This window comes from Sipha flava, unplaced genomic scaffold, assembly GCF_003268045.1.
Source record: "Sipha flava isolate LNK unplaced genomic scaffold, YSA_version1 177_pilon_pilon, whole genome shotgun sequence".
Lineage (NCBI taxonomy): Eukaryota > Metazoa > Arthropoda > Insecta > Hemiptera > Aphididae > Sipha > Sipha flava.
The window spans coordinates 1,188,745-1,215,052 of NW_020272091.1; the positions used below are offsets into that span (position 1 = coordinate 1,188,745).

At 31.4% G+C, this 26,308-nt stretch overlaps 2 protein-coding genes across 7 annotated transcripts in view; one reads left to right on the top strand and one right to left on the bottom strand.

Annotated features, from left to right (window-relative positions):
• Positions 1 to 14,031, bottom strand: part of LOC112680577 — a 53,164-nt gene extending 39,133 nt beyond the window's left edge. Inside the window, exons 1-2 of one of the 4 annotated variants that reach the window (XM_025550725.1) lie at positions 13,830 to 14,031; positions 13,516 to 13,691 (exon numbers count right to left, since the gene is read on the bottom strand). The gene's annotated coding sequence lies outside the window, so the exon portion shown is untranslated. The other 3 variants (XM_025550726.1, XM_025550724.1, XM_025550727.1) reach the window with 3 other exon arrangements.
• A 5,098-nt stretch (positions 14,032 to 19,129) lies between these two features.
• On the top strand, positions 19,130 to 24,687 carry LOC112680578 (trimethylguanosine synthase-like). 3 transcript variants are annotated; one of them, XM_025550729.1, is made up of 9 exons: positions 19,130 to 19,628; positions 21,305 to 21,597; positions 21,716 to 21,972; positions 22,034 to 22,132; positions 22,283 to 22,349; positions 22,443 to 22,604; positions 23,517 to 23,665; positions 23,936 to 24,099; positions 24,606 to 24,687. In XM_025550729.1, exons 2-6 carry the CDS (start codon positions 21,582 to 21,584, stop codon positions 22,550 to 22,552), a joined length of 549 nt encoding a protein of 182 aa, XP_025406514.1. In that variant the 5' UTR covers positions 19,130 to 19,628; positions 21,305 to 21,581; the 3' UTR covers positions 22,553 to 22,604; positions 23,517 to 23,665; positions 23,936 to 24,099; positions 24,606 to 24,687. The 3 variants fall into 3 exon arrangements, with proteins under 3 accessions (XP_025406514.1, XP_025406513.1, XP_025406515.1); XM_025550728.1 differs by lacking the exon at positions 19,130 to 19,628 and having other exon boundaries at positions 21,558 to 21,972; XM_025550730.1 differs by lacking the exons at positions 19,130 to 19,628; positions 22,034 to 22,132 and having other exon boundaries at positions 21,558 to 21,972.
• The last annotated feature ends 1,621 nt before the right edge of the window (positions 24,688 to 26,308 follow it).

Below are 26,308 nucleotides of genomic sequence, written 5' to 3' on the forward strand. Positions count from 1 at the left end.
TTACTAAGAAAAACTAAGCTAAACGTAACTATAACGTAACCTAAACGTTTTTATCACATCTTGAGTACCTAATTAACAGATTTTTTACAATAATAATATTTGTGTTTAAACAAAACCCCAGAGAATTCTTCAAACATTGCAAAACATTTAAAAATGGATTTGTACCTGCTATACGGATGATAGAAGATAATAATGGTACTTTCATTACAAAATCGAAAAATATTGCCGTGGAATTTAGATCGTACTTTAAAAAAATCCTTAACAGAGACTCAACAACAGGAATAGGTGAAAATGACCACACCATATATTACATAGCGGAACCAGAAGTATCTAATGCGAGTTTATAAGAGATACAGTATGCAATCCAAACTCTAAAAAATAATAAGTCTCCAGGAGAGGATAAAATTGTTGCTGAGTTACTGAAGTTAGGAAGACAAAACCTAACAAAAAACTTACATAACCTAATTCAACAGATATGGACAAAGGAAAAGATACCAAAAGAATGGAATGAATCATTGATATGTCCAATTTTCAAAAAAGGTAGCCGAAATAAAGTCGAAAATTATAGAGGCATTCAACACTGTTGAATTCTGGATATAAGATACTATCATTAATTATACTTAAAATATTGCAAATATACACAGGTAAGATAGTGGGTAACTACCAAAGTGGATTCAGTAAAAATAAATTAACTACTGATCACATATTTATCATAAGACAAATTATGGAGAAAAGCTACGAATTTGCGAATGATCTACATATGGTTTTTATAGACTACAAACAAGCCTATGATAGCATAGATAGAGAAAGGCTATGGAAAATCCTTAAAAACTTTGGTTTACCAACTAAATTAATCAACATGATAAAACTATGTAACACAAACACCAGCAGCCGAGTCAAGGTGAACAACGAGATATCGTCTTCGTTTACAATAAATAATGGATTAAAACAAGGGGATGCGATGTCATCAGTTCTTTTCAATATGGCATTGGAGAGTGTAATAAGAAAGATACCACGAACTGAGATATTAAACCTTGACGAAGAAAATATCCTACTAGCATATGCAGACGATAGAGTGGTTATTGGGAATTCGAAAGATAGTATTCAGAGTACTGTTGAAGAACTGATGAAGATAGGAAAATATATTGGCTTAACAATCAACAGTGGAAAAACTAAATACATGATGGTAAAACGAGGAGGAAGTGATTATAATAACCTCCAAGTGGGAAATAAAATCTTCGAAGTATAAGAGTTTAAGTACCTAGGGTCTACTCTAAATAACCAAAACAACATGCATGGAGAGATAAATATCAGATTGGACGCTGCTAACCGATGCCTTTATGCACTAAAAACCCTTTTTAAATCTAAACTGTTGTCAAGAAAAACAAAAGAACATCTATACATAAGTTACATTCGCCCTGTATTGACATATGCATGTGCCACATGGGCAACGATAAAAGGCGATGATGAAAAACTACGTCTATTCGAGAGGAAAATTCTTAGAAAAATGTACGGACCCGTATGCGGAACGGAAATGGGAAATAAGAACCAACACCCAACTATACCAGCTCTACAAAAAAGAAGATGTGGTAAAACTTACCAGAGGGACAAGGATAGAATGGGCAGGCCACGTGTGGCGAGCCAATGGGAGTGTACTGAAAGGAGCATTGACTTATGTGATAAGAGGAAAGAAGCCAAGGGGAAGACCATGGAAAAGGTGGGGGGATAGCGTCAGGGAATTATTAGAAGAAATTGGAGGGGACTGGAACAAGCATACAACAGAACGATGGAAGGAATTAGTTTTAGCGGCCAAAAGTCTAAATGGCTTGTGAAAAGCCCAAAAAAAAAAAAATAAAATAATATAAAATATTTGTGTTGTTGTATTTTTATGTATTATATATTTAACAATGCATTTTTTAAGGAATTTTCACTGAGTGACAAACCATTTTTCTCTTAAATTAGTCAGTGTATCAGTACCGTAGTCAAGGTAGAGCACTAAGGGCACGAGTCCCTTTTCCTAAAAATTTTTTCTTTTTTTTTTAAGGACTTTACTATGTTTTCCTAATATATATCATTATCATCCGGTGCTAATCACAGAATATGTCACAAAAATGTCTTCCAAACATATTTGTCCTAAAACTCCATATAATAATTTTAACATTGCTAATTATCATGATATGAATATTACTTTTGCACATTTTGATTGGTCTAATTTATACAAAGAAAATTATATAAATATTGGTTAAGATATATTTTATGAATTAGTATTGGAAACAATTAAGAAAATCGTTCCAAGAACATTAACTTATACTCAAAAATGTCCTACTTGGTTCTTATTTTAATTACGTATGTTTATAAAATAAAAAAAGAAGATACAAAAATGATTTAAGTCAATTGACCTCAATATATATTATATTGAGTTCTCTATATTAAGGAAATAGTATCAATTGCTTTCTAAATTATTATATGAAAAAAAATCTTGAGAAAATACAGGCCTCATTGACAATAAATGGTTTAAGTGTTAATACAAATCGCTTATCATGATTTGCATCCCAATCATATTTAATGACTACACAAATTGCATCCCAACGTAATATCATTATTTTTCTTCCCATTTTATACAGACTAAGGTTTGTCGATAAAAAATTATGACTATCGGTAGATTAAAAATATTGATTTTTATCGTTGTCATGCAATTAGAAATAAGTAAAATGAAAATGTGTAAGCTTAAATTATAGACATGTAATAAAGTAATTAAAATAAACAATAATAAAAAAAAATTCATGAATATAAAATTAAAAAAACTGGTAAAAACTTGATTATAATCAAGACGGGTAATTGGCCACTTTCATAGTTTACAATATTTTGTCTTAAATAATCTTATTTTTCACATACCATCATCCATCTGTTTTTAGTTATATGAATACTTCGTTTTTTGATATAAGTTTATTTTTATTTATTTTTTACAACATCTATGAATTGGAATATATTCAGGTGGGCTGAGTAAAAGATATTATTAAACATGAAGTGGAAGGCTTCACAACTATTCGTAGTTTGAATTATAGAAAAACATACATTATCCACATGGAAAGTGGGTAGTCACAATCAAGCTTTATGTATGTATTTAATATATAATCGGAAAACTGCTGTACTTTTTGTAAAACAATCCTCTACTTTGTCTGGTTTTAAAAATAGGAAGCCAAAAAAAGAATCCTCATCAGTCTACATTAACAATCAAATTAAAACGTATTCAGAATCGGCTTTTACATGTACTTCCATTTTAAACAAATAAAATAAGTACACTTATTAAACATCTAGCAATACATTTTAATATTGATTTACTAGAAAAGAGAAGAAAATATTGTAATGTGCTTTGGTTATATAACTACTTAATTATATAAATTATTGTCCCGAATTAATATCTCAAATACCTTTTACTGTTCCTAGTGTTAATACCCGTGTAACTAAAAAAATGTATACAAAAACCTACCGCCAAAATAACAATATTTTTACTCCGATTAATAGAATGTTAATTATAAGCAATTCATTGATTTTGAATTTTTCAATGATAGTCCAACCAGATTAAAATCAATATTCTTATTATAAATAATACATTTTATTATGTAATCAATAAATATGTTATCATATATTTTGTGTAATTATTTAGTTACTAAGCATTATATTTTCTGTACCGAGACCGTATTAAAGGCGTCTATTATCAATAAATATAAAAATGTAAATAAATATATACAATGTTGAAATGTTTGGTAGGAATACGCTTTTCTACTCTTTTAAGCTTTTTTAAAACTAACCTAAGAAATTCAACTAGTTAAGATATATTGAATAGCTCAGCACTAATAAATGTACACAGAGATATAGATTTAGATCTAGAATCAATGATAGATGTTTTTGGCAATAGAAAAGAAAGACGTTTCAATTTTAAATTATAAATTTAGAATAACGTTTCAGGTATGTTAATTTCAACGATTGTTGTAAAAACAAAATTAAAACATTAACTAAAAAAAACCCCCATAAAAAATAATATAAATGTATAATTCATGTGTAATTTTTTACTAATTATAATACCATAATTTTTCTTAGATGCACTATAAAATTTAGGATTTTGAGTATATCTTTGTTTTTATAAAGAGATTTGGTATTACATACCAAAAGGAATTACTTCACAAGCCTATATTTCATATTTAAAATGCATTACTAATGACTTATGTTTGAACTTTCATGCATTAGAATAATATCATACGTTCAGTCTTTAGTTATACAGGTGATCTCAAACTCATTGTATCTTTCTGTAGTGCATTGCAAATCAAAATGGGTTATTTTTCAGGAAAATTTCGTTTTATTTTTCATACATTAGTTTTTTATTAAAATAATATCATGAAAAAACAAGTTATTGTTTTTAAAAAAAGTAATTTCATTTCATTTAGAGTATATTGTTCATGCTTTTTATGCTTGGTAAAAAATTGTAATCTCGTAATTTACATTTATTATTATTATTGCAAGATAATGAGCTACAAGGTTTATAATGAGTCTAAGGAATTATAATTTTATATTTCCTTGTACAGTACAATCTCGGTAATCCGACACATATCAGACCACGTTACTGCCGGATTAACGAAAACGGCGGATTAACAAGGGTTCACATAAAAAGGCATTTTTACTTATTGAATTTTACATTTTTACTGACACATAAAAAATGAATTATTATTATTATTATTTATTATTTATTTATTGTAATTATTATAAAATATAAATAATACGTATATGGTTATATTTAATTAATATTTGTATGAGACAGATTTAAAAAAATTATTAATTTTTTTTTGTTTTTTTGTTTGAAATGATACTTTTAATACTTTTTCTTGTAGTTGTTTAAGCACCAAAATATCACATGTATCTACTCCGTTTCCTTCTGCCCATGTAATGGACATAGTAAAAGAATCTATTGCAGTAGAATGAGTTATTGTTTGAACAGCTACTTCTTCTCCTTTATTATTATAATACCCATCGTCATCCTTTTCTTCGACCACCAATTCCTCGATTATTTCATCATCTGTCAAGAACTGGTTGATTTTTCCACAAATTTTTCCATGAACAAACAATCACATTTTTGCAAACATTTGACTAAGCATTCGCAAGAGAAAATACCACATTTTTTAAATTTATTTCTTTTAAAAATTTAATCACACAGTCATCTTTAGATAAAACGTTGTACAACAGACTCTTTTTATAGTACATTTTCACTGCCTGAATAACATTTAATAACATTTAATCCGTTGGTTGCAGAATTTGTGTAACATTAGGTGGTAGAAACATTACGCGGATAAAACTGTGATTTAAATTATCAATAGTATGCTCAGGACAATTGTTTAAAATAAACAAGGCATTTTTAGATAAGTTATGTTTTTTGTTAAATTTTTTTACTGAAGGTATAAATGTTCCATGAAACCATTCGGAAAAAACAGACTTGATCATCCATGCTTTGCTTTGATTTTTGTAATCAACAGGAAGGTTTAAATTTTTAAAAGCTCTAGGATTTTTTGCCTTACTAATAACAAATAAGTTTAATTTATGAGTGCCAATTACATTTGAACAAGGCATAAAAGTTATTCTGTCTTTGGCTATTTTTCGTCCAGGAACATTAGATTCTTCACGGTAAACAAATGTTTTTTTCGGTAAAAGACGCCAAAACAAACCACTTTCATCTGCATTGTAGACTTGATCAGGTGTTAATGATAGTTCTTGAATAACTTTTTGAAATTTCTTTGTATGCAGATTTTCTCCCGTCATATTCAATAATCACACAACAAAACGATTTTTAAATTTATCTAGCTAGTCGTGACTACCTTGAAAATCTTCTTTGTGTGTGATTTTTTTTTGTAAAAATACTTAGCTTTCTCTTTCAAAATTTCGCCCGAAATAGGTATATGTCGATTACGTTCTTGCAAAAACCATAAATACAATGCATCTTCAACTTCAAGAAACTCACCAGTTTTTAATGTTTTGAGCATACTTTTTAAATTTTCGTTATTTTTGAAAAAAAACCTTATCTTTTAGCTATTTTTTCTTATATCATATATTGTAGCACGACCTACTCCAAATTCGTTAGAAAGATTTACTAACTTGTCACCATTTTATATTTTATTTAAAATTTTAAATTTTTCAACTAAAGTTAAAGTAGTATGTTTTTGTTTTCATTGTTACGATATTTTAATGTAATTCGTAATACACTTTAACCGGTATACACAATGAACACGCACAATACTCCAACGTTAACTGAATAAAAATAAAATATCTAATAGGTTTATTCGTATTTAATCTGTCATTACTCAGTCTTATTTAACATATCGTTATATTATTATATCGTTAGTACGATAGTAATTTTATAAATAAATACATATTGGTACGTATAGGTTAAAATAGCCGGATTACTGGACGTATAGGATAATCGAACGACCGGATTACCGAGATTGTACTGTAATTGAAATTTCAGATGGTTGTGACGAGTTTAACTTTGTACAAAATGTTTACTACCATACACCGATAACATTTCATTTTTGAATACTACCATCAATTTATAAAGTATCAAAAACTTTTCAATGGTGTAGCAATATTAAACATTTTAAAATAAAATAGCATTGATGCTTTTCTAAAAGTACAAGAAATACAGTTCGATAATAATGAACTCGAAAAATTGATAATCTAATTGGAATTATATGTATTAGTTTTTAATTAAAACTAACTAATTAAACTAACTAACTAACTAACTAACTAATTAAAATTAGTTTAGATTATATAATACAATATAATAACTTTAACTAAAAAAAAAAAATTTGTGTGATTGGTGTCACGTTTGGCTGGATTCTTCTATCAACACCTGTGTGTATAGTTAATAATTTATATATTATGCCCTAAGCATATATTCTGTGTGGAATAAATAAAACATATGTTTTATATTTTTCACAATTTTGTTAAAGATTAAAAAAATTGTTATATATTTTTTCCAGAACTAATTAATGATTAAATATTCGTTTATCAGAATATAAAACGATTTAAGTACATCCAAAAATGTAAAAAAATTTAAAGTCTCCATTAATTATGGTATGCATCAATAATATGTGTGGATTCGATATAATTGAGTTGAAAATTATTCCTATAAGCTCTCAATCGATCGATTTCAAACTTTGTTTGGTGTGTAATATACAATATATATAACTATAGAACTACATAACTATATAAGTAAACAAAATACTGTATGGTGTTTAATAAAGAATTCCAATTTAAAATTAAGAGGATATATATTGAGTGTTACAAATGAAACTGAGCACTTTAATTTAGTAAATTTCTTTATTATAGCTTAATAATAAATATTAACTTAAATATTTAATATTTTGTTGGTTTTATTATACACTGTTCATTATACATTTTTTATGTTTTATCATGCATAGGATGAAAATTAATGTTTATTGTTCCTAATTACAAAATATAATTATTAAATAAAAAATCTAATGGAGTTTTTTCAACACATTTAATATGTTTGATTTAATTTAATATATAAATTGTTCAAATTATTCTCCGCTGCGAACAAAAAATGATTCAGCACACATAAATTCTTTATTTGTTACAGTTATAATTTATACAGTAGTCAGTTGATTGTATGCTGCTGTTCTTTTACCTTTTAAATTTTGAAGATTTATTGGTGGGTCAGCATACACAATTGTTTTTAAGTGACCTCATAAAAAAAATCTAGTGGCTTAGGATCAGATTATCGTAGTGGCTACTAAAAGAGCCTGTATGTCTCTAGCCATCAATTTGGAAACTGTGAATTCAAATAGTTACGAACTATGTAAGCATTGTGAACTGGTGCGCCGCATGTTAAAAAATAATATTTTCTTTTTAGGCTTAAGGAATATCATCATTAATTTTAAATTAAATATTGTTTATAAAATTAAAAAAATTAAATAATATTAGCATGCAATCAATTGGCTGCTGTACAAATTATAGCTACAACGAATAAAGAATTGCTAAATCATATTTTGTTCGCGGCAGATAACAATTTGACAATCTATTCGTTAAATTAATTAATAACTAAATCAATTTATAGAACTTAAATAAGAGTTAAATTTGTTATCAATTAATAACTAGTTCCAATAGATCCATTAATTGTAACGAAATAAATAAAATACTTAATTATGGTTTTTCTGCTACAAGTTATAATTCTTGTACAAATTAAAGTGAAAATTAACATTAGTTACAATTATAATTGCCTAGGTGTTAACATCACCTTAATAAATAGGTATGAAAATGTTAAGCCTTGACAATTCTAGAATAGTTGTTTTCAGAGTTACAGTAAAAACTGAAATTTTACTGTTTTTTTTTATTTATTTTTATTACTGTAACTTGGTCAATTTTGAACTTAGAAAGTTGGTTTAAATACCTAAATTCATTAAAAAATTAAGAAAAAAATAATTTATGATTAAAATAGATGGTTGTCATTCGAGAAAAAAAAGTTTTATTGCGCTTGCGCTTGTTTAATTAAATTAAGAAATTCAAAGGTCAATATGTGTTTTATTATGTTATAACAGCCAATTAAAAAACAGAATTCGAAATGCAGGTGTCTACCCAAAAATATTGATTGTTCTCAATTAGCGTTTACTCAATGTATAATAATTATAATATACGCATTTACGTACATAGTAATTTGAATACACGAAATTAAATAATAAAATATTATAAAAATTATTTAGTAGACTTGATTTTATTATTCCCATGATCGAAATAAAACTAATTTCGTAAATGTTGAACAAATTGGGTTGTTTTGATGTTTTCAAATACAACCTACAAAGATAATCAGTTATTAATAACCGTAAAAATAAAATAAAAAAATATACTTATCGAAAACACGTAGGAATAGTCGATAGGACCTATAGTATAAGTATTACATACGCGTATAAATAATGTACATGTATAATATAATATCGATTAAAGTTTTGACACGTCAGACACGTGTTACGTTTTTATCATGAACGATGTGTTATATACATGTAGCAATTCGCAAGCAAAAATTCGAAATTCAACGTTTCACTGTTAGACTGCCGTATGAAAAATCGAGTGTGAGTCTCCGGCCGTTAAGGTGTACAAAAAAAAGTAACAAACAATAAAAAAATATCATAAACGCGCAGAAAATATATGACACACATGCACACACAAACTTACACACACGAGTATACATATTCAAAACACATGGAATCTATCAAACGGTTGTTTATCTGGCATATACGCTCGGTTAGCGTTTAATGTACGCATGTATATTAATAAAATAGATTGACACTAACGTCCTGTTCAGTGGTATACATATATATATATATATATACACATATACACGTCGGCAGATGAGATATTGATCCGAAAACGGTGGGTACCTCTCATATCCTCCTCTTACACCCCACCCATAGTTCTCGGTTGAAATCCTCAACAGTCCCTCGGCAACGTTCCCACCGGTCTTTCCATGAGTCCATAATGCATACTAATAATGGGCACTTTTGCATGATGTTAATCATTATTAATGTAGGTGTTATTGTATTAATTGTCCTCAACAGCAAAATAAAATATTAAAAAATAAAATTCAAAAATTAAAAATTATCTCATTACTAATATTAATTATTGTTACAACTTTTAACTTATTGTTGGTAGGTATACCCTATACATATTTCGTTCAACAAATCATATTATTATGCCGATTAACCGACTCAAAGAGTCCGACGATTAAATTAATTTTTTCTACTTATACATGAGAAAATGTAATTTTCTTAATCCTCGACAAAAATGCACACACATCAATCTCGCGAGATTTGCATATTATTAAACTTTATCGTGAAAATGAATCCATAAAATAGCTATGTATAAAAATATTAAAATCAAAAACCACTTCTCACTATTCATTATGCAAATTTCTGGACCCTTTAAATTTGGCTTTTTCTTTTTCTTTCAGAAGGTAGCAACTATAGTTTACTATAGTACATAGGGGCAACTAGAGAGGCGCAATAGGGTTTTTAGCACCCCTGAGTTCAAATGTAGTATTCCTCATTTTTTCAAATCTATATAATCTATAGTAATTACAATTAAATACTATTTCATTTTATTTTCAGTAATTTCAGCACCCTCAATATTTGGGCTCTAGTTGCGCCCATGCTATAGTAAACAGTGATTCTGTTTACCTTCAATGATTCACCTTCAATGATTTTTTACTTTGGTTAATTTATTACTCGCATAATCTAACCATCTAATGGATATAGTTTCTTTTTCTTAAGAGAAAAATCGTTTGACAACCCTCAATTATTGATAAAGATGACACATGATGATGTAAGAATTTGATAATAAATGATATAATATATTATTTATTATCAAATGATTATAGCACTAACTAACAATTAATTATTTATTGTTTACGTACTTACTTTTGGTGCTTCTATATTAATTAATTTTTTTAACCCTCTGTTAGACCATTTTTATCCATAAATGAGATTAAACGAAAGAATACGAACGCAATAATATTGACCGACAACACCAGTCCATTATAATACCAAATCGAATCGTAGGGGATATACAACAAATGTCTGTATAATGTTACGAGTAGACCAGTGGTTCCTAACCTTTTTCATCCTATGCCCCTGATCAATTTTAAAAAATCTCATTCCCCCCTTAAATTAGAGTTTTAGTGGAAAGAATCAAAATTTGTACCTATCAATGTTAGGTTAAATGTGAAAAAGTCTATCCGCTATCATTATAAAATATAATTGTTATCGATGCGGAATAATCCAAAAATGTTTTAATTTTACACATTCTAAATGTACAATAACATAATTATTTTCGTGATTTTATCATCGCTATATCCCCCCATCGAGCCAATTCTATATTTCCCCCCTTCCCCGTTGGGAATCACCGGAATAGACATAATTTACGAAAATACGTTCAACGTTAAAATTATAGTAGAATTGACTTCGGAAAGCAAAACACAATATACTTTGTACTATCCACTCTCTGATTTTCTTCGATACGCTTGGCAACAATGCAACACATTTTTGGGCGGCGTAAAATATCAATTTGTATGTATACTTTCAACGAATTGAATACAATAATAGTTGAAAGTTGAATTCCCTAGTAGTCGATTCCCAGCATTTTCGAGACCTCCAATTTTTTTACAATTAAAAGAAAAATCTATAATTAGTAACCAAATAGAAACAAAAATCTAAGAAAATATAGGGATCTAATACATATAGCATTGAAGCCATCTAGTATTGCCGTTGCGAACTCGTGCGAACAGGATCATTTAAAGTACAAGATTCAATACAAATTAAATTTGTATGTATAACAGCTAATTTAAAATCTTCGCATCAGCCATAAGAAATTAAAGATTTATATTTTGAAATTTCAAAATTATTATTCAGATTTCCCCTTTTAAGTAATAAATAAATAAATATAAGCTTTCTATGTACGTCGATTTTATCGTTCTACAGTTGAAATTAGAAAAACAATATTAATGTATGTTGCGTGAAAACCAAAAGACCCTTTACACGTATGTCATACTCGTATATAATCCGTAATAATAATACAAATCGAACGTTTAATAGCGAGTGTCTCACCGGCTGTAGGTACACCAAATATAGCCACTCGATGATCTGCTTTCATATACATACACTAGTGCTCTGCACAGTCCGTTATTTTCAGGACCAGACCGGACTTCAAATTTTACCAGGGGACCGAAGTCGAACCGGATCACACTTAAACGTTAAGACCAAAATTGAACCGAAGGCTTCATATTATTTTTAGACCGGACTAGACCAGTAATTAAATAACAATTAATAAAGTAGACTGTGAACCGAACTTTCAGTTCGATTTTAAAACATTTTAGACTGTTTATGGATCGGTCAGGATAGGTTCAGTCTGTATTAGCCCAGACCGTACCATATGAGGCGTTTAGTATTACACTGGACCGGACTACCCAACTTTATAAATAAATATTTACCTAGAGTTGTAGGTTTTTTCGTTTTATTTGTTTACATACTCGTAAAAATATCTGTATTTAGATTTTATGTACTATGATTGGGACCGGACTGATTTTCATTTTATTTTTTTAAACTGAATCGGACTGAAAATAATGCATTTGATCTGAGGACTGAACCGAATTACTCCTAATAATTATAAAAATTATTGAACCGGACTATACCGACGATTCAATAGTTTTTGTATGTTAGGACCGTACTAGACCGGACCATGGAAAGCACTAACACGCACTATACACATGAATCGTGTTCTCTATAACCGAGTTGTGTATGTATATCGAAACGATTATTACGTCCGTTCGCGTAAATGTCACATACATACATTATGTACACACACGCGAGCACGGGCGCTCCGGCGAAATAATGCATCGACAAACATACGCACACTAAACGGACATAGCTGAAGAGTATAATATAGGTATCTGTCGTCATCGCCGACATTCAGTTTGAAATAATGGTCGAAACTTTTTACGGCCCACAAGATTTTACCGACATGGATATCGCATAATTATCGGATGGGCTAACCCCTTCGTCATTGTTATGAATAATAATAATAATCAAAATAGTAAAAACCTAGTGGTAACGTGTCCTAATCAAATGAAGTGCTGATATTACTCCTGCTACTTCCTAGGGTCGTCTAGGTTGCACTTGGGTCGACGGGTTGGGTTGTCTGCATGGGGGTAGTTTTCAGATGCATACACACACCATTGTTCCAAAACGACAAGGAATATACGCTAAAGCGAATGCGCATCCTTTGCGTATTACATTGATGTGCGTGACCAAAGATGAAAACCAACCGTTTTCACCATGCAGTGGATGCGTATTTTTATGACGCTGCGTTATACATACGATTGCTTTTCGTCGCAGCAACGAATTATTGATAATTCCCCAGCCATCTACTGCATGTCTCCAAGAACAATAGGTGCGTATATATGGGGATGTTCAACCCCCGAAATTCAGGAACATTATTAAATGTGTTTCTATAAAGCAGCGTTTGCCAACATGAATAGGTTCACGGGCCACACGGATAAATACAATAATACCAAGAGCCAAAATGTTTATAGATACATTTTATATAATTTGATAATTTTTTTATAAATTTATACCTGAAAAATTGAAATTCATAATAATAATAAAGTGAATTTTAATTTTATAAATAAAAGCATGAGCCGCAAGTTGAGCACCCTCGCTATAGAGTAAAAGTGGTTTATAGATTTTATAAGTATGCACATGTACAAGCTAAAATCACCAGAAAATATTTGTTTGTGTACGCGCCATGCTTAAACAATTCTATAGCATCCGGATGTAGTTGTCTCATTCGTCCCTTACCTTAACCACGGTCCTGTCTCCGCGAAAATCGGCAAACTTTGCCCGTTGGTAAACAGCGGCGTGCGCGCGTACGTGTACGAAGTTCCGCGGTATTTTGACGACTTACTTTATGAGTGTAGCCGTCCAGGTCAGCGGTTACGTGCGAATGAGTGACGGCAAAAGCGAAGGCGGCCATCACAGCAGCAACAACAGCGGCGGGCAATAGTCCGAGAGCGCGGTTCGACTTGACACTTTGCACCACGGCGGCAGCGTGCCGAACGGCTACCGTGCTCAGCGCCAGGTCTGCCGAGTAACCGCGCCGGTAATAGTATACAATCGGAGCTCGAGGGTAGTGGATTGGGGGTGGGTTAGCAGATTAGGTATACCAGTGGTTGAGACGTGAGGGAGGGGGTGGCTGTTCGACGGTGCTCGTGTACGTACTAATATTATTACGACGGTATCCCGGTCTCCTCAGTGCAGGGCAGTTGGCAAGCTGTAGCGACGACCACGGCAGATGATCGCTGTTGTTGCACACACGCATCGGACGTGACAACAGCAGCGACGGCGGTGGCGGCGGCAGCGGCGGCGGCGGCGACCACGTCAGCTCCGAACGACATCTGTACCCGAACACGAGAGGCCCACTGAGGTTCTGAATCCGCGACGAGCGTGTAAACAAAAACTGAATGATCAATATTTTGTCCCCGTTGGCGCGCGCGGCGCGGCGGATACACATCACGAGGGGAAGAATAACAAATAAACTCGCCGCCGCGATAAACGGTAAATTTTCATCTAATTTCTCGTTCGGCCGATCGACGCGATTTCTGCCACCGTCACATCGATTTATCCCCTCGCGCGCACAAAGGTCAAACGATTGATTGTTTCCGTGCCCTACCGACCACCACCGATGAACTCATTGACCCCCTGCGCACGCATACATTACACATCACACGATATTATCGTGGATAAATGTAATGTCGTATCCAGGAACCCCCTCTGCGATGTCAAAAAAAAAAAGTTAATAATACTTGATCTTAAATAATATGTTTAAAAAAAAATAATAACGACGAACCGCGATTCATTGTCATAAACACGCGGACAGAATTTATTAAATATAGTTTACAAAGCCGGAACGCCGAGCACGCGTAATAATGAATACGGCGGGATCACGCGAAACATTGCACACCAATGTAGGACTCGAACTGAACAATGCCCGCGATCATAGCGCAGTTAAAGTTCGACCGGAACCGACGTAAACGCAGTTTTTGGGCAAAACCAATGTTTTTTTTTTTCACGGAGAGACATCTGTTAACAGTTGTCAACGTTGATGTACGCGGATAAATCGTTACAATAGCTTTGCGATGCTTCGCCGCGCGACCGATTGCGTTAAAATACCATACGCTGCACCGAATGCTTAAAATAGCGTCAAACCGTAAGTCGATCGCCGTTCGCCGTTCGCGCGTACGAGTCCGCAGCACCTAACATCGTAATACGCGCGCCGCCAACGCTTCGAATACGCTCGTCAATGCACTCATCAATCAACAGTTACGCATAAATTTTATAATGTAAACCAGCATTGCTCCGGTGTAACAATAATTTATTACCGTAACGATAATGTATGGTGTTTATACGCATCGACCGGACGAAAATGTGCGCGCGCGCGCTCGACGCCCTTGCCATCGCCGGCTCTTCCTCTCCCCCGCCCACCACCCGCCGCGAACCCCCCCCCCGTCCCCCCCCCCCCCCCCCGCATAGGTCGCGTGCACTTCTGCAGTCACCAAGAACACATTACAGAATTATTACATTACAATATCCCTCCGCGTTATCGCGTTTCCGCTCTTTCGCGACGTGTTTTATTTTTTATTCCCGCGTCCGGTGGGTGGCAGCGCAATTACACAACCATATGAGTTTGGCGTGACGTGTATTATGATAAATATCTAGTACAGACATTGGCGGCCGTCCCAGTGCCCTCTTATAAATCACCCCGGGAACGTCGAATTGTTTTTTTTCTATTTCTTGAATCGTATACGGATACACGCGCATCGCGAACGTTCGATGGCCGCCGATAGCTAGCGACGGAAATAGGATTTCGACTTTTAACTCGCCGCCACCATCGATGACGACCGGCAGAATACGCTTCAGTCGACGAATGACGTAATAATAATAATAATAATAATATGTATCGACGGCACGCGTATCCGTCTTTGAAGGCGATCGACGTCCCTCGCCACCAAGTTTGCGCTCCGTCGCGCTTTCCGCTCGCACGGTCGTCTATCGAGTTTTGGCAACGGTGCGGTGGCGTTGATGACGTTCCAAATGTGTTGTTACGGATGTATTTCTTTTCATCCTCCTATACCACACGACCACTTACACCCCCAACGAGTAAACAATAAATGCAAACATTTTTTTTCCCATTTATAATCTGTAAAATATTTTTTCAATAAAAATATGTGTTTTAACGTAACAGTTACATGATTTACATGAGAAAAGAAGTCACGCAGCGGTTACACTTTATATTTGACTTTTATTTGTTATGTTATATTATATTGTATATTGTTTTATGAGTTTTTTTTCTTTTTTAATGATAAATATTTATTATTATAACACGTATGTTTCGTAAATTTATTCGGCATGTGAGTGGTCTTAAACCGCACGTCTCACGAGTAGTAAAATGTACTCTACATTTGATGCGAATTCAATACGTATGTATTATACAACATAAATATACATATCGTAAACTGATGCATTCGGGTGCTAGATGGATAAGTCGAAACCTACTCGTATACCTACCGGCAATAGAATCAGAAGTATGTGATTTCACTCACAATGGGTTCTCGATAATTCAAACCGTAGGGTTTTCGATTTAACGATAGAAGTTTTATTGACTACCATTTTAATGTCACCAGCACTTTATACTGATAAAATAAATCCAAAGAAAAAAATTAAAATAGAAATTGAATCGATGTAGAAAAATATAGAATGCAAAATTAGTAAAAAAAATAATATTATAAAATAATTTATTGAATATGAAGCATGCAATTAGTAAAACACTTGAATTATTGGAATAATATTATGACCGTGAAGTAAATTTCCAGATAACATTTTATAAATCAAAATTAGAATTTCATGACAATTATTGAAACGAGTTTATAATACATAACTGCGAACATCGTTGATTTCAATAGTTGACGGTTGTCGAAAGTTTTTTCATTGAGAACTTCCAAGAGAACTTTTAAATTTTCGGTAAAGTCATCGTTTTTATCTAAAATCAAATTGTCTTTTAATAATTGCATAATAATATAAATTGACATTTGGAAAGAAATTGTGAATGACAGGGATAGGTGGCGCAATGTTATTTTGGTTGTAAAAACGTTTAGAGAATTTTAAAAGCCACAAAAGAAAAATATAATAAAATGAACGTTACATATCATTCGGTAATCATATAATAATTCTGTAGGATATTAAAACTATGACTGTTGATTATTTCCAATCAACTATGTTTGAGCGTTACATTTTGAAAAATGTTCCCAACGAATTTTAGTTTCGAATAAACAAACGGTTTTTATTGCCACAATGTGGCAATAAAATAATAAAATAATCATAATATCTTCTTTTATAACTTATAACAGAAAAAGCTGAGTTCATAGTTTATATTCAATGTAAGTTTAACTTATGTACAACGAAAGTGTTATTAGTTCGTGTTTGAAGTACATCAAGCGACGAGTACAGGTTCAATTATATATAGTTTTTGTAGCTTTATAGAAAACGAAAAAAATAATAATAATAATAATAATAATATAAATACTAGTATAAGTGAATAAAAACCTAGATGCTCGCTAAATCATAAGTAAAAAAACTAAATATACCTGACAGAAAGTAGAATATATTATGTAGTTATATACGTGAACAGTTTAAATTGAATATAATATTTAAATATACTCATAAATATTACACGTGTAGAGTGTAAAATATGCATACTCCGCACAGATCCAAACTGAGAAAATTACAAGTAATATGAATTATGACTTGACATTTGTGTAAATTAAATACAAAAACCATTTTTTTATAATTCCATACATGATGTAAATATTAATATAAACTTTTCAAAATGTTCATAATAGAACATAATTATAGTATATAGAACAATAGTACTTATAAAACACAAAACAAGAAAATGATTGTACATCGTAAAATAATGTAGATATATTTAATCAGGATTGGCGCTACAAATTGCGGGCAAATAGTTAAAATAAAATAATACACAACAATTAATATTTAATTTATACTGAGTATATATATATATTATATATGTTATAGTAAAAGATGTAAATTAGGTAATAACAAAAATGCTTAGCTAATATTTTAAATGCTTAACATTAATAGATGATATCATCAATGCCTAGGCATTAATTGAAAACATAGGGGATGTTGTAAAAATCGAATATTTTGTTGGCACATTTACAACTATGAATAGGAAATTACCTAATATTATTAATATTTAATACTGATATGTAATGTAGATATTTTTGTTTAGCGAAATATTAAAATTAGGTTCATAATAATTATACATAATTATTTATATTCACAATTTATTGTATTATTATACCGTGCCAATTTGAATTGCATAAAATATTAATTTTTACAAATACATCTATTATTTTTGCATCCTGTTTTACAAATACATCTAGTATACCTTTGTGATTCTGATATATAGATTCTATATATACATTAGTATTACTTGCAGAAAGAATAACATTTTATTTATAATTAAATTTGATTTGATTTGATTTCAAGTTGTGTATTTTTTCTGCTATGGCCATTTACGGTATGGATTACGTAACCTACTTTAAACGTTATCCGGCAAATATATTGCAACTTTATTATAACTGTTGAATAAATGATTACGATAACATTCGACATTGCCTTGCGTAACAGCAGAACAATTTTGCGCCAAGGTATATTAAGTGTAAACTTATCAGTACCATCAACAACATCAACTCATCTCAAGAAAATGGGATTGACTATCAGGTAAACGGATCTACACGACAGTACCGTAACACGTCGTACGGTACGGCAATAATGCGCCGCGAACGGGTAACAACGACGTTTCTGCTCCGTCGAGAAGTGTTCGCGTCCGACGTTCGATCGATAGAGCCTCCGCGCTTGAAATGCATGATATTTATGTGTTTTTCAGTTCCGATCACCGTAGTGGTCCTGCTCAGGAGGCGAACAGGAATGACGAGCGATTGCAGTTGATTACCTTCTGTTTAATCTGTAGATGGCCACGGTTCCTGGTCTGGTTAACAGAGGATCAAGGTGCGTACGGTTGAGGTTTTATTTGCGCTACGACACCTTTCGATCTTCGTTGGAGTTTTCTTGACGTATCATCTCGCTCGCACTTTTCCCGCTTTAGCCCGTCGGGTTTCGCGCATCACGGTTACTGCACAGGACCGGAAGAACAGTGAGACGGCCCTCTGGTTCGCGATAACGTCGGTGGTTGAATGGCTACCAGTCCCATATCCTTTACGGAATGCGGTTCACAAACGGACTTCATCACTACTGTCGGCACACGAGTGGCCAAACGCGACTTCGCGTGCGGCGACTCCTGCGCAACGTTCGTTGACACGTGCACGCAGACTTACCCGTCCGCCGGTGAAGTCGTGTCCGACGTCATCGAAGTAACTAGCGAGCAGGCGCATTCTGCACTGATGTGCGATGCAGTCGACTCGGCGACGAGTGTCCGCGTGACGACAGAACAAGTCAGTACGTTTGGTGACGATGAAGACGAAATCGTCCCTTACGTACTACCGAAAATGGAAGAAAATCGCGCCAAAGTGAGTGCAAAACCACATTACCATTAATTATTTACGATCGTGTTCAACGCGGAATGGTGGCCCTTATATATATTTTTCACGTACGCGATACGACTCGATTTTGTGCGCAGTATAGTTATAGAACATCAACATTTACGCTTTTCATTTGTCGGGACCAAAATTTGTTTCCCAAAAACGCACACAAGAATATTTGAGTGGATTTGAAAAAAAAAAACATTATCATTTCAATAACTCGTGAACTTGAGGGCGGCAAAATAATTTGCCGCTGACTGTTTGCAACAGTCGATCACAGTAAAACGATTGCTAACAGTGTAACACCCAGGGCTGAGCAAGATACTTAAAAAAATTACCTAAACAGAAGATACTTCGATATTTTCAAAAATACTAGATACAAGATAGCTGGTAGCAGGTAGCTGAGATACATATAAGATACAAGATAATTTATTTATTTATTTATTTGTTTATTCATTTACATTAAGTACATAATAAATAATAATTGTTATATATATATATATAATTAATAGGCTTAGAGACTTTTAGCATTTGCATACTTTTTTAATTATTGTTAAATATAGCAGAGTGCGAAATAAATTCATTTCTCGGTGCCATGATATCAGATCTAAAATTTGAATATCAATACTTTTGCATATTTGATAGATTTTGCAGGAAAGTGCATATTTTAAAATGTTTATGCTTATTTTGCATATTTTGACAAATTTTCCAAATTTAAAATTAAAAACTATGGATACATATTTCGAAAGAAAAATATATTAAGAGAACTTAATACTTTCAGTAATATACTATCTGCAAACTACCTCTCATATCTCGTTATAAATTTCGTGTAAGTATAAATAATACTATAAAACTGTATCGACCGTATAACTCGCTAGATATTGACCGGATGTCGATAAAAATAATAGTTGATATAGAATAATAGATTATTTGTTTATTGTCTATTTTAGTTGATTGTTATCCAGGACCGTAGCTAAGGGTGACGAGAGGTGCCTACGCCCCGGACGCAATTCCTGGGAGAACGCAAATATGAAAATCTTGCGTTTAATATTAAAAATTACAACGGTCAATGTCGTATATTTTGTTTATAAATTCTTTAACCTTCATATTATAATCAAAAAAATCATCGAAAATAAAATCTAATAAGCGTAATATTTTCAAAATGAAAATACGTAAGTGCGCATTTTGAAGTTTCACCCCGGGCGCAATGTTTGGTTGCTACGGCATTGTTATTATTCGTCGTTGTTTTTGCATCTCGCAACCACACAACGTCAAATCATACGTAAAACGTCGTAAACGTATATTTTATAATATTGAGTAATGCTGAAAGTACAACAGTCTACGAGTAGCCGACTACAAAGTTTTGTTTTGGAGTTTAAAGATACATTTACATCCGATGAACACGTTTTATTTTGTGTACTGTACTATGCATATTAATGCATTTTTTAATGATTTTTGAATTATATTTGCATGCATATTTGTGTATTTTTTAGAGCTATAAGTCCCTAAGCCTAATAATTAATAATAAATATTAATAATTATTAATAGTAAATAATTTAAATTTTCAATTTACATTTATTATTTCATCAAAATTTAATATTGTATAGAATGTTCCATTTAAGGATTTTGGAATATTAACAATTACATTATTATCCATGTTTTTAGTAATAGATTCTTAAAATCGGACGACACTACACAAATACCGCGTAGACAGAAAATATGTAATATAATCTTTATTATGAGCAAATATTGAATATATAGTTCATTTATCAAGTGAAATGAAGGTATATGCCTTTGACGTGAAAAACTTTAATCCGAATTATTAATAATTATTATTACATAACAATAAATTTTATCTAGTCTTTAATCATAAAAAGATACTAGATACAAGATACAATTGTATCTCAGATACGTATCTTAAATACTAAGTGTCTAAGATACTACCCAGCCCCGGTAACACCAAACAAACAAATACATACTATACGATATTCATCAACAGGATATTATCTAATATATATATAATTATCTGAATGAACTCTCCAATATTTACTAATCACTACGTACTATTCCCAGGAATTGAACGTCACCTATAAATTGTGGGAAAATCGGTTTGCACGATTTTCGAAATTCAACAACGGCATTATGGTAGACCCAGGTAGTAAGACAGACGAACGTCTTTAGTTATAGTATCCACTCCGTTTGTGTTTTCATCATTATACAATTTTTACAGCGACCCTTTACTCCGGGCCTCCAGAAGTTTTGGCAAAACTGATGGCTTCCCGGTGTAAGTCGCTGGGTACTGTGATTTGACCCGTTTTGCGGTTCCGGTGCGATCGCGATCCAACTGGCCATGGTTTGCCGCAAAGGTATATTGCTGACAACATGAAAATACAATTATTGTCATATTATTTAACACGTTAATTGTATATTAAATCGTAATGTATACTAACACTGGACTCGTAACAGTTCGCGTTTTTTATGTAGTCATTGCGATGGACAGTGACCCGGTCAAAATCGCGTTCGCCCGGAACAATGCTCGTGTGTATGGGGTCGAAGACCGAATCGTCTTCCTGGTGGGTGACTTCTTTGTCGATGTCCTCTTGCTGCAAAGGGCAGACGGCATCGTCACGTCACCACCAGTGAACATGACTAAGGAGGAAATGGTGAAGTTAACCAAATTGGCAAGTAGGGTGGCGCCGAAAGTCTTAATGAGGTTAACGAAGGACCATGAATTGTCAGATGTAAGTTCACAGATCGTGTTATGAAAGCATCAATACCCATATAATGTTTTTTTTTTTGTAGCTGTACCAATTAGAGAATAAAATATTTAATAAAATTAATACAGAACAAATATGTATTGACAGGGAGCCAAATTCAATTTTGGCTTTCTTAGGTCCCGGAGTACGTATTTTTTTTATATCATTAAACGTTTACAATAATTAGACATAACTATAATCATCGGTCCATTGTCCAATTCACACTTGCAAGTTAATTTTGTATAATAATTTTGTTTAATAATTTAATTAATAATGTATTAATAATTTATTTTAGATGAATACGAATAATTATAACAGAAACGTAAATAGGATACAAAAGAAAGTGCTTTTGTTTTCTGATGGTAAGTTGTAAAAAGTGTACGATGTATATAGATAAAATAGTGTTTTTTGGAAGATCTTGATACCAATGATAACATTATTTTTAATTTCCATAGGGGTATCTGTTAATCGTCGTGTGCATTGGATAAGAAGTAATAATCTTTTTGCATACGACAATTACCTCAAAAACGTTGAAGAATTCCCGAAGAGCCAAAATCTCAACTGACAGACGATTCCTCAACACAATCGGAATAATATAATACAATTGATATCTGATAGTAAATACTATTTATAAATTATAATCAATTATAAATTGTATAGATAAGGACATATTTCAGATAAGGAACATTTTGAATTTTCATGAATCATTTATAAGAATTAATACATTATAAGCAGTCTTAATTTCATGAAAAAAACGTTTTAAAGATATAAAAGCATTATATTAAATAGAGAATCGTTTAAAATTTTTATATTTTTACATGAAATATACAATGAACAATTTTTGTAAGAGCATCGTTCGGTAGTTTTATATGTACCCGGTAGGAGACCAAGCTTCTAATCAAAATAATTACTTAAAATAATTTACTAAAAAATAAAAATATTATTTAGAAAAATTGTATAAATATATTATGTAGGTGTAATAATATAAAACTATTTAAAAAAAAAAAAAAATAACGGATACCTCAAAGTACTTTATTTTGTGTCTTGTTTTATTTAGCTCCGAGTTCTAAAGGAATAATTATATCAACCCCTCTGTTCCATAAAATAGAACTGTTTCAATAAGTGAAGTGTGAATATTTTTAGCATTATTCTGTTTTAATTTTGCTAATGACCCGTTTATTGAATATAAATATTACATTTTCAACGAACACCCGTACCGAGCAACAATTAGATACCACAATAACATCATTATTGTTAAATCCAACTAATAAATAAATTATATTTTATTTCAGATACACATACTATATAATATATTTTGAATTATAATTTGAATTAAAATTTTGTATTTATTCTATATCCATTGAGAGATTAGAAACATTGTTAGGTTGATAACGGATGTGTTAAAAGAAAATGGAGATTTACAAGTTAACTGTTTGTGTAAAATATTACAAATGATTGGTTCGAAATTTTAAATACTATTAATTAAACATTTTAATAACTCTCCTAATAACATGATTTATTATTTCTAGATGTATTTCTAGTCAAATATAGCTTGGCCAAAGCTTTTGCGTATTTATTAATACTAGAACGTGATTCGTTTAGAGAAAGTTATGTCAACAGCGTTAAGACCATTAAAATACACGATATGATATCTACTTCAACAAATGGATTCATGAAGGTAATTATATAATGTTATTCTAAACTGAGTTTAAAATATTGCACAGACTTTTATCGATTATTCAAAACCAATGTGAGTTGATTGGGGTATCGAGGTATAAAACGATGAAACAACTGAAATCGATGAAACTGAGCCATCGGTTTAAATATTAATATAATTTGTGTAGTATTGATGTTTGTGAATTCGTTGAACAGAAAATTAGGGTGGTGAAAATCGGAGTTTGCAACAACAACAGGTTGGATTAGGATAAATTAATTTCGTCGGTTTTAGTTTCAGATCCAGATCAGTTTACGAAGGGATCTCGTTTTAAACATAGACAAAAAACACTTACCGTTCAACTAATGACTTAATTCATTCAAAATGACTGTTATGATTTACTATACGATTTCGTAGAAGAAACAGATTTGATGCAGCAATATAATAATTACATATAGGTACTGTTAACAATATTATACATATAACATATACATTTATTTTATACGGAGGATGTCGATCGATATTTTCGATCGACATTTTGACTTCTGATTTCGAAATATTTAATCACGATAGAGTTATAAATATTAATTAATTTTATCATGTAAGACTAATTAATAAGATAATTAATAATTAAATAAGCAATTTAGTAGTAGTAAACAAATATTTTTCTCCAATTTTGTTTCCCATTTTAAATTCCAACATACTATAAATATAATTTAATCTTAATATTTACAAGATATTATTCAACAGTTATCCCCTATTATAATATGCTTATTGAAAAACGATCAATCTAATTTTGTTTTATCGATAATTCGTGCAGCATTGTTTGAAAACATTCAAATAAAATAAAAAGCTTATTTTGAAAGCAAACCACTTTTCAAAGATAATGGTATTTTTAGGATAAATATTAATATTTTTGAATTCTTATTATAAAATAAAATTTATCTGTTGTAATATTTTATAGATTCAATAAAATACATCAAGATGAAGAAGTTAACGCCAACTCGCCGAACATGAAATACATAATCAACGATATTGAAGATGACTTAAAATATTATATAAATGTTTAATTTCTTAAAAAATGTTTCTATGTTTATTTCATTACTTTAATAACATTTTACATTTTGTTTACATAATATTTATATTATTTTTCTTGCAATATATAATATTATTATATTATTGTATATTTCTATTTATTGATTTCTTATTTATATCGTCGCATACATGATAAAATGCATAATTAATAATGTAGGTAACATATTTAAGATTAAAAAAAACTGATATGATGATGAATTTACAAAACTATAAAATATAATAACTAAAATGGGTGTAATTTTATTTTTACATGGAAGAAAATTCATATAATATTCAAGACAAAGTGCAACTGAATAAGTTCCTATATCTTTGTTTTCAATTTTTAGTGGGCCGGCCTGCAAGAGGACAACACAATATACCGTTGACGAATAAATACTTGAACGGTTCACGTCTGTGATGTAGAGTTGTTGGAAGGTGTTTAAATGACAAAACACGATGGTTTAAAGTTATACAGATATGTATAATAATGAATAAAATAAAATATATATAAAATATGTGGTTAATACAAATAAAATAGTAATTTATAATTGAAAGTGTGAGGACAGAGTATTTAAGCTCTGCCCGAAAATAATAAAGATTGACTCTCAGAGCTGGCGGCGATGTGAGGCGCGCGGGCTTCACGACCAGATGAGCGTCGGTGCAGTAAACGGAGTCATTAGTTAACACTAGTTTAAATCATTCTACTATTCTAAATGTATGGGTAAATGGATACCGTATTTATAGGCAGCTATTTAGGATAAGAGGAGTAAGGTCAATGGGGATTCTGACGGATGTGAACAAGGAAGCTTGTTTCTGTGATATTAAAAATAGGCTCTGTTCCGTGGGAACTGCATATCAATACGAGTAAGTATTGATATTGGTTTCCGTTTCGGTTTTGCCACATTAGTATCAATACATGATATAATGTTAGCGGATGTTAGTTACCCGATGGTATACTACAAATTGAATATAAATATTTATAAGAAGCAATTAAAATACAGTAGATTCCGCCTAATGTGGACATAGGTTAATGTCTAATTTCGAAATGGGGTGCTAAGCACACTCAAGCCCCCCCTAAATTGCGCCTATGATTATAATTCCCTGGTGCTCGTGTACTCTAATAAAATTAATAATATCTGTAACGCAAGTATGGTCACTGCGAGTGGTTTCTTCACTAGCAAATCTTGGGTATTGATTAAAATATAAAATATAAATAAAGATATTTTGATCCCTATAAAAGTATATAAAAGTAAATGTATATAAATTATGAGAAATTTACATGCGAGGATAAACTCAATAATAATTGACAGGAACTCAGGCTTAATCGATATTCTTCTTATATCCTGACTGCCTCGTGACATATATTGGATCTTTTAAAAGATTATTATGCATTTTTATCCTATTAAAATCATAGATATTTGGTCAATATTTCATATTTATAATAATATCTATGAAGACTCAATTATAATCATTATTATCAATAGGTACCTAAGTGTTTAATATTTATTGTAGTAATGTAGTGTACAGTTAAGCAGTATTTATATATAATGTACAATATTTAATGATAGTTAATCACTAAAAATGTGACAAAAA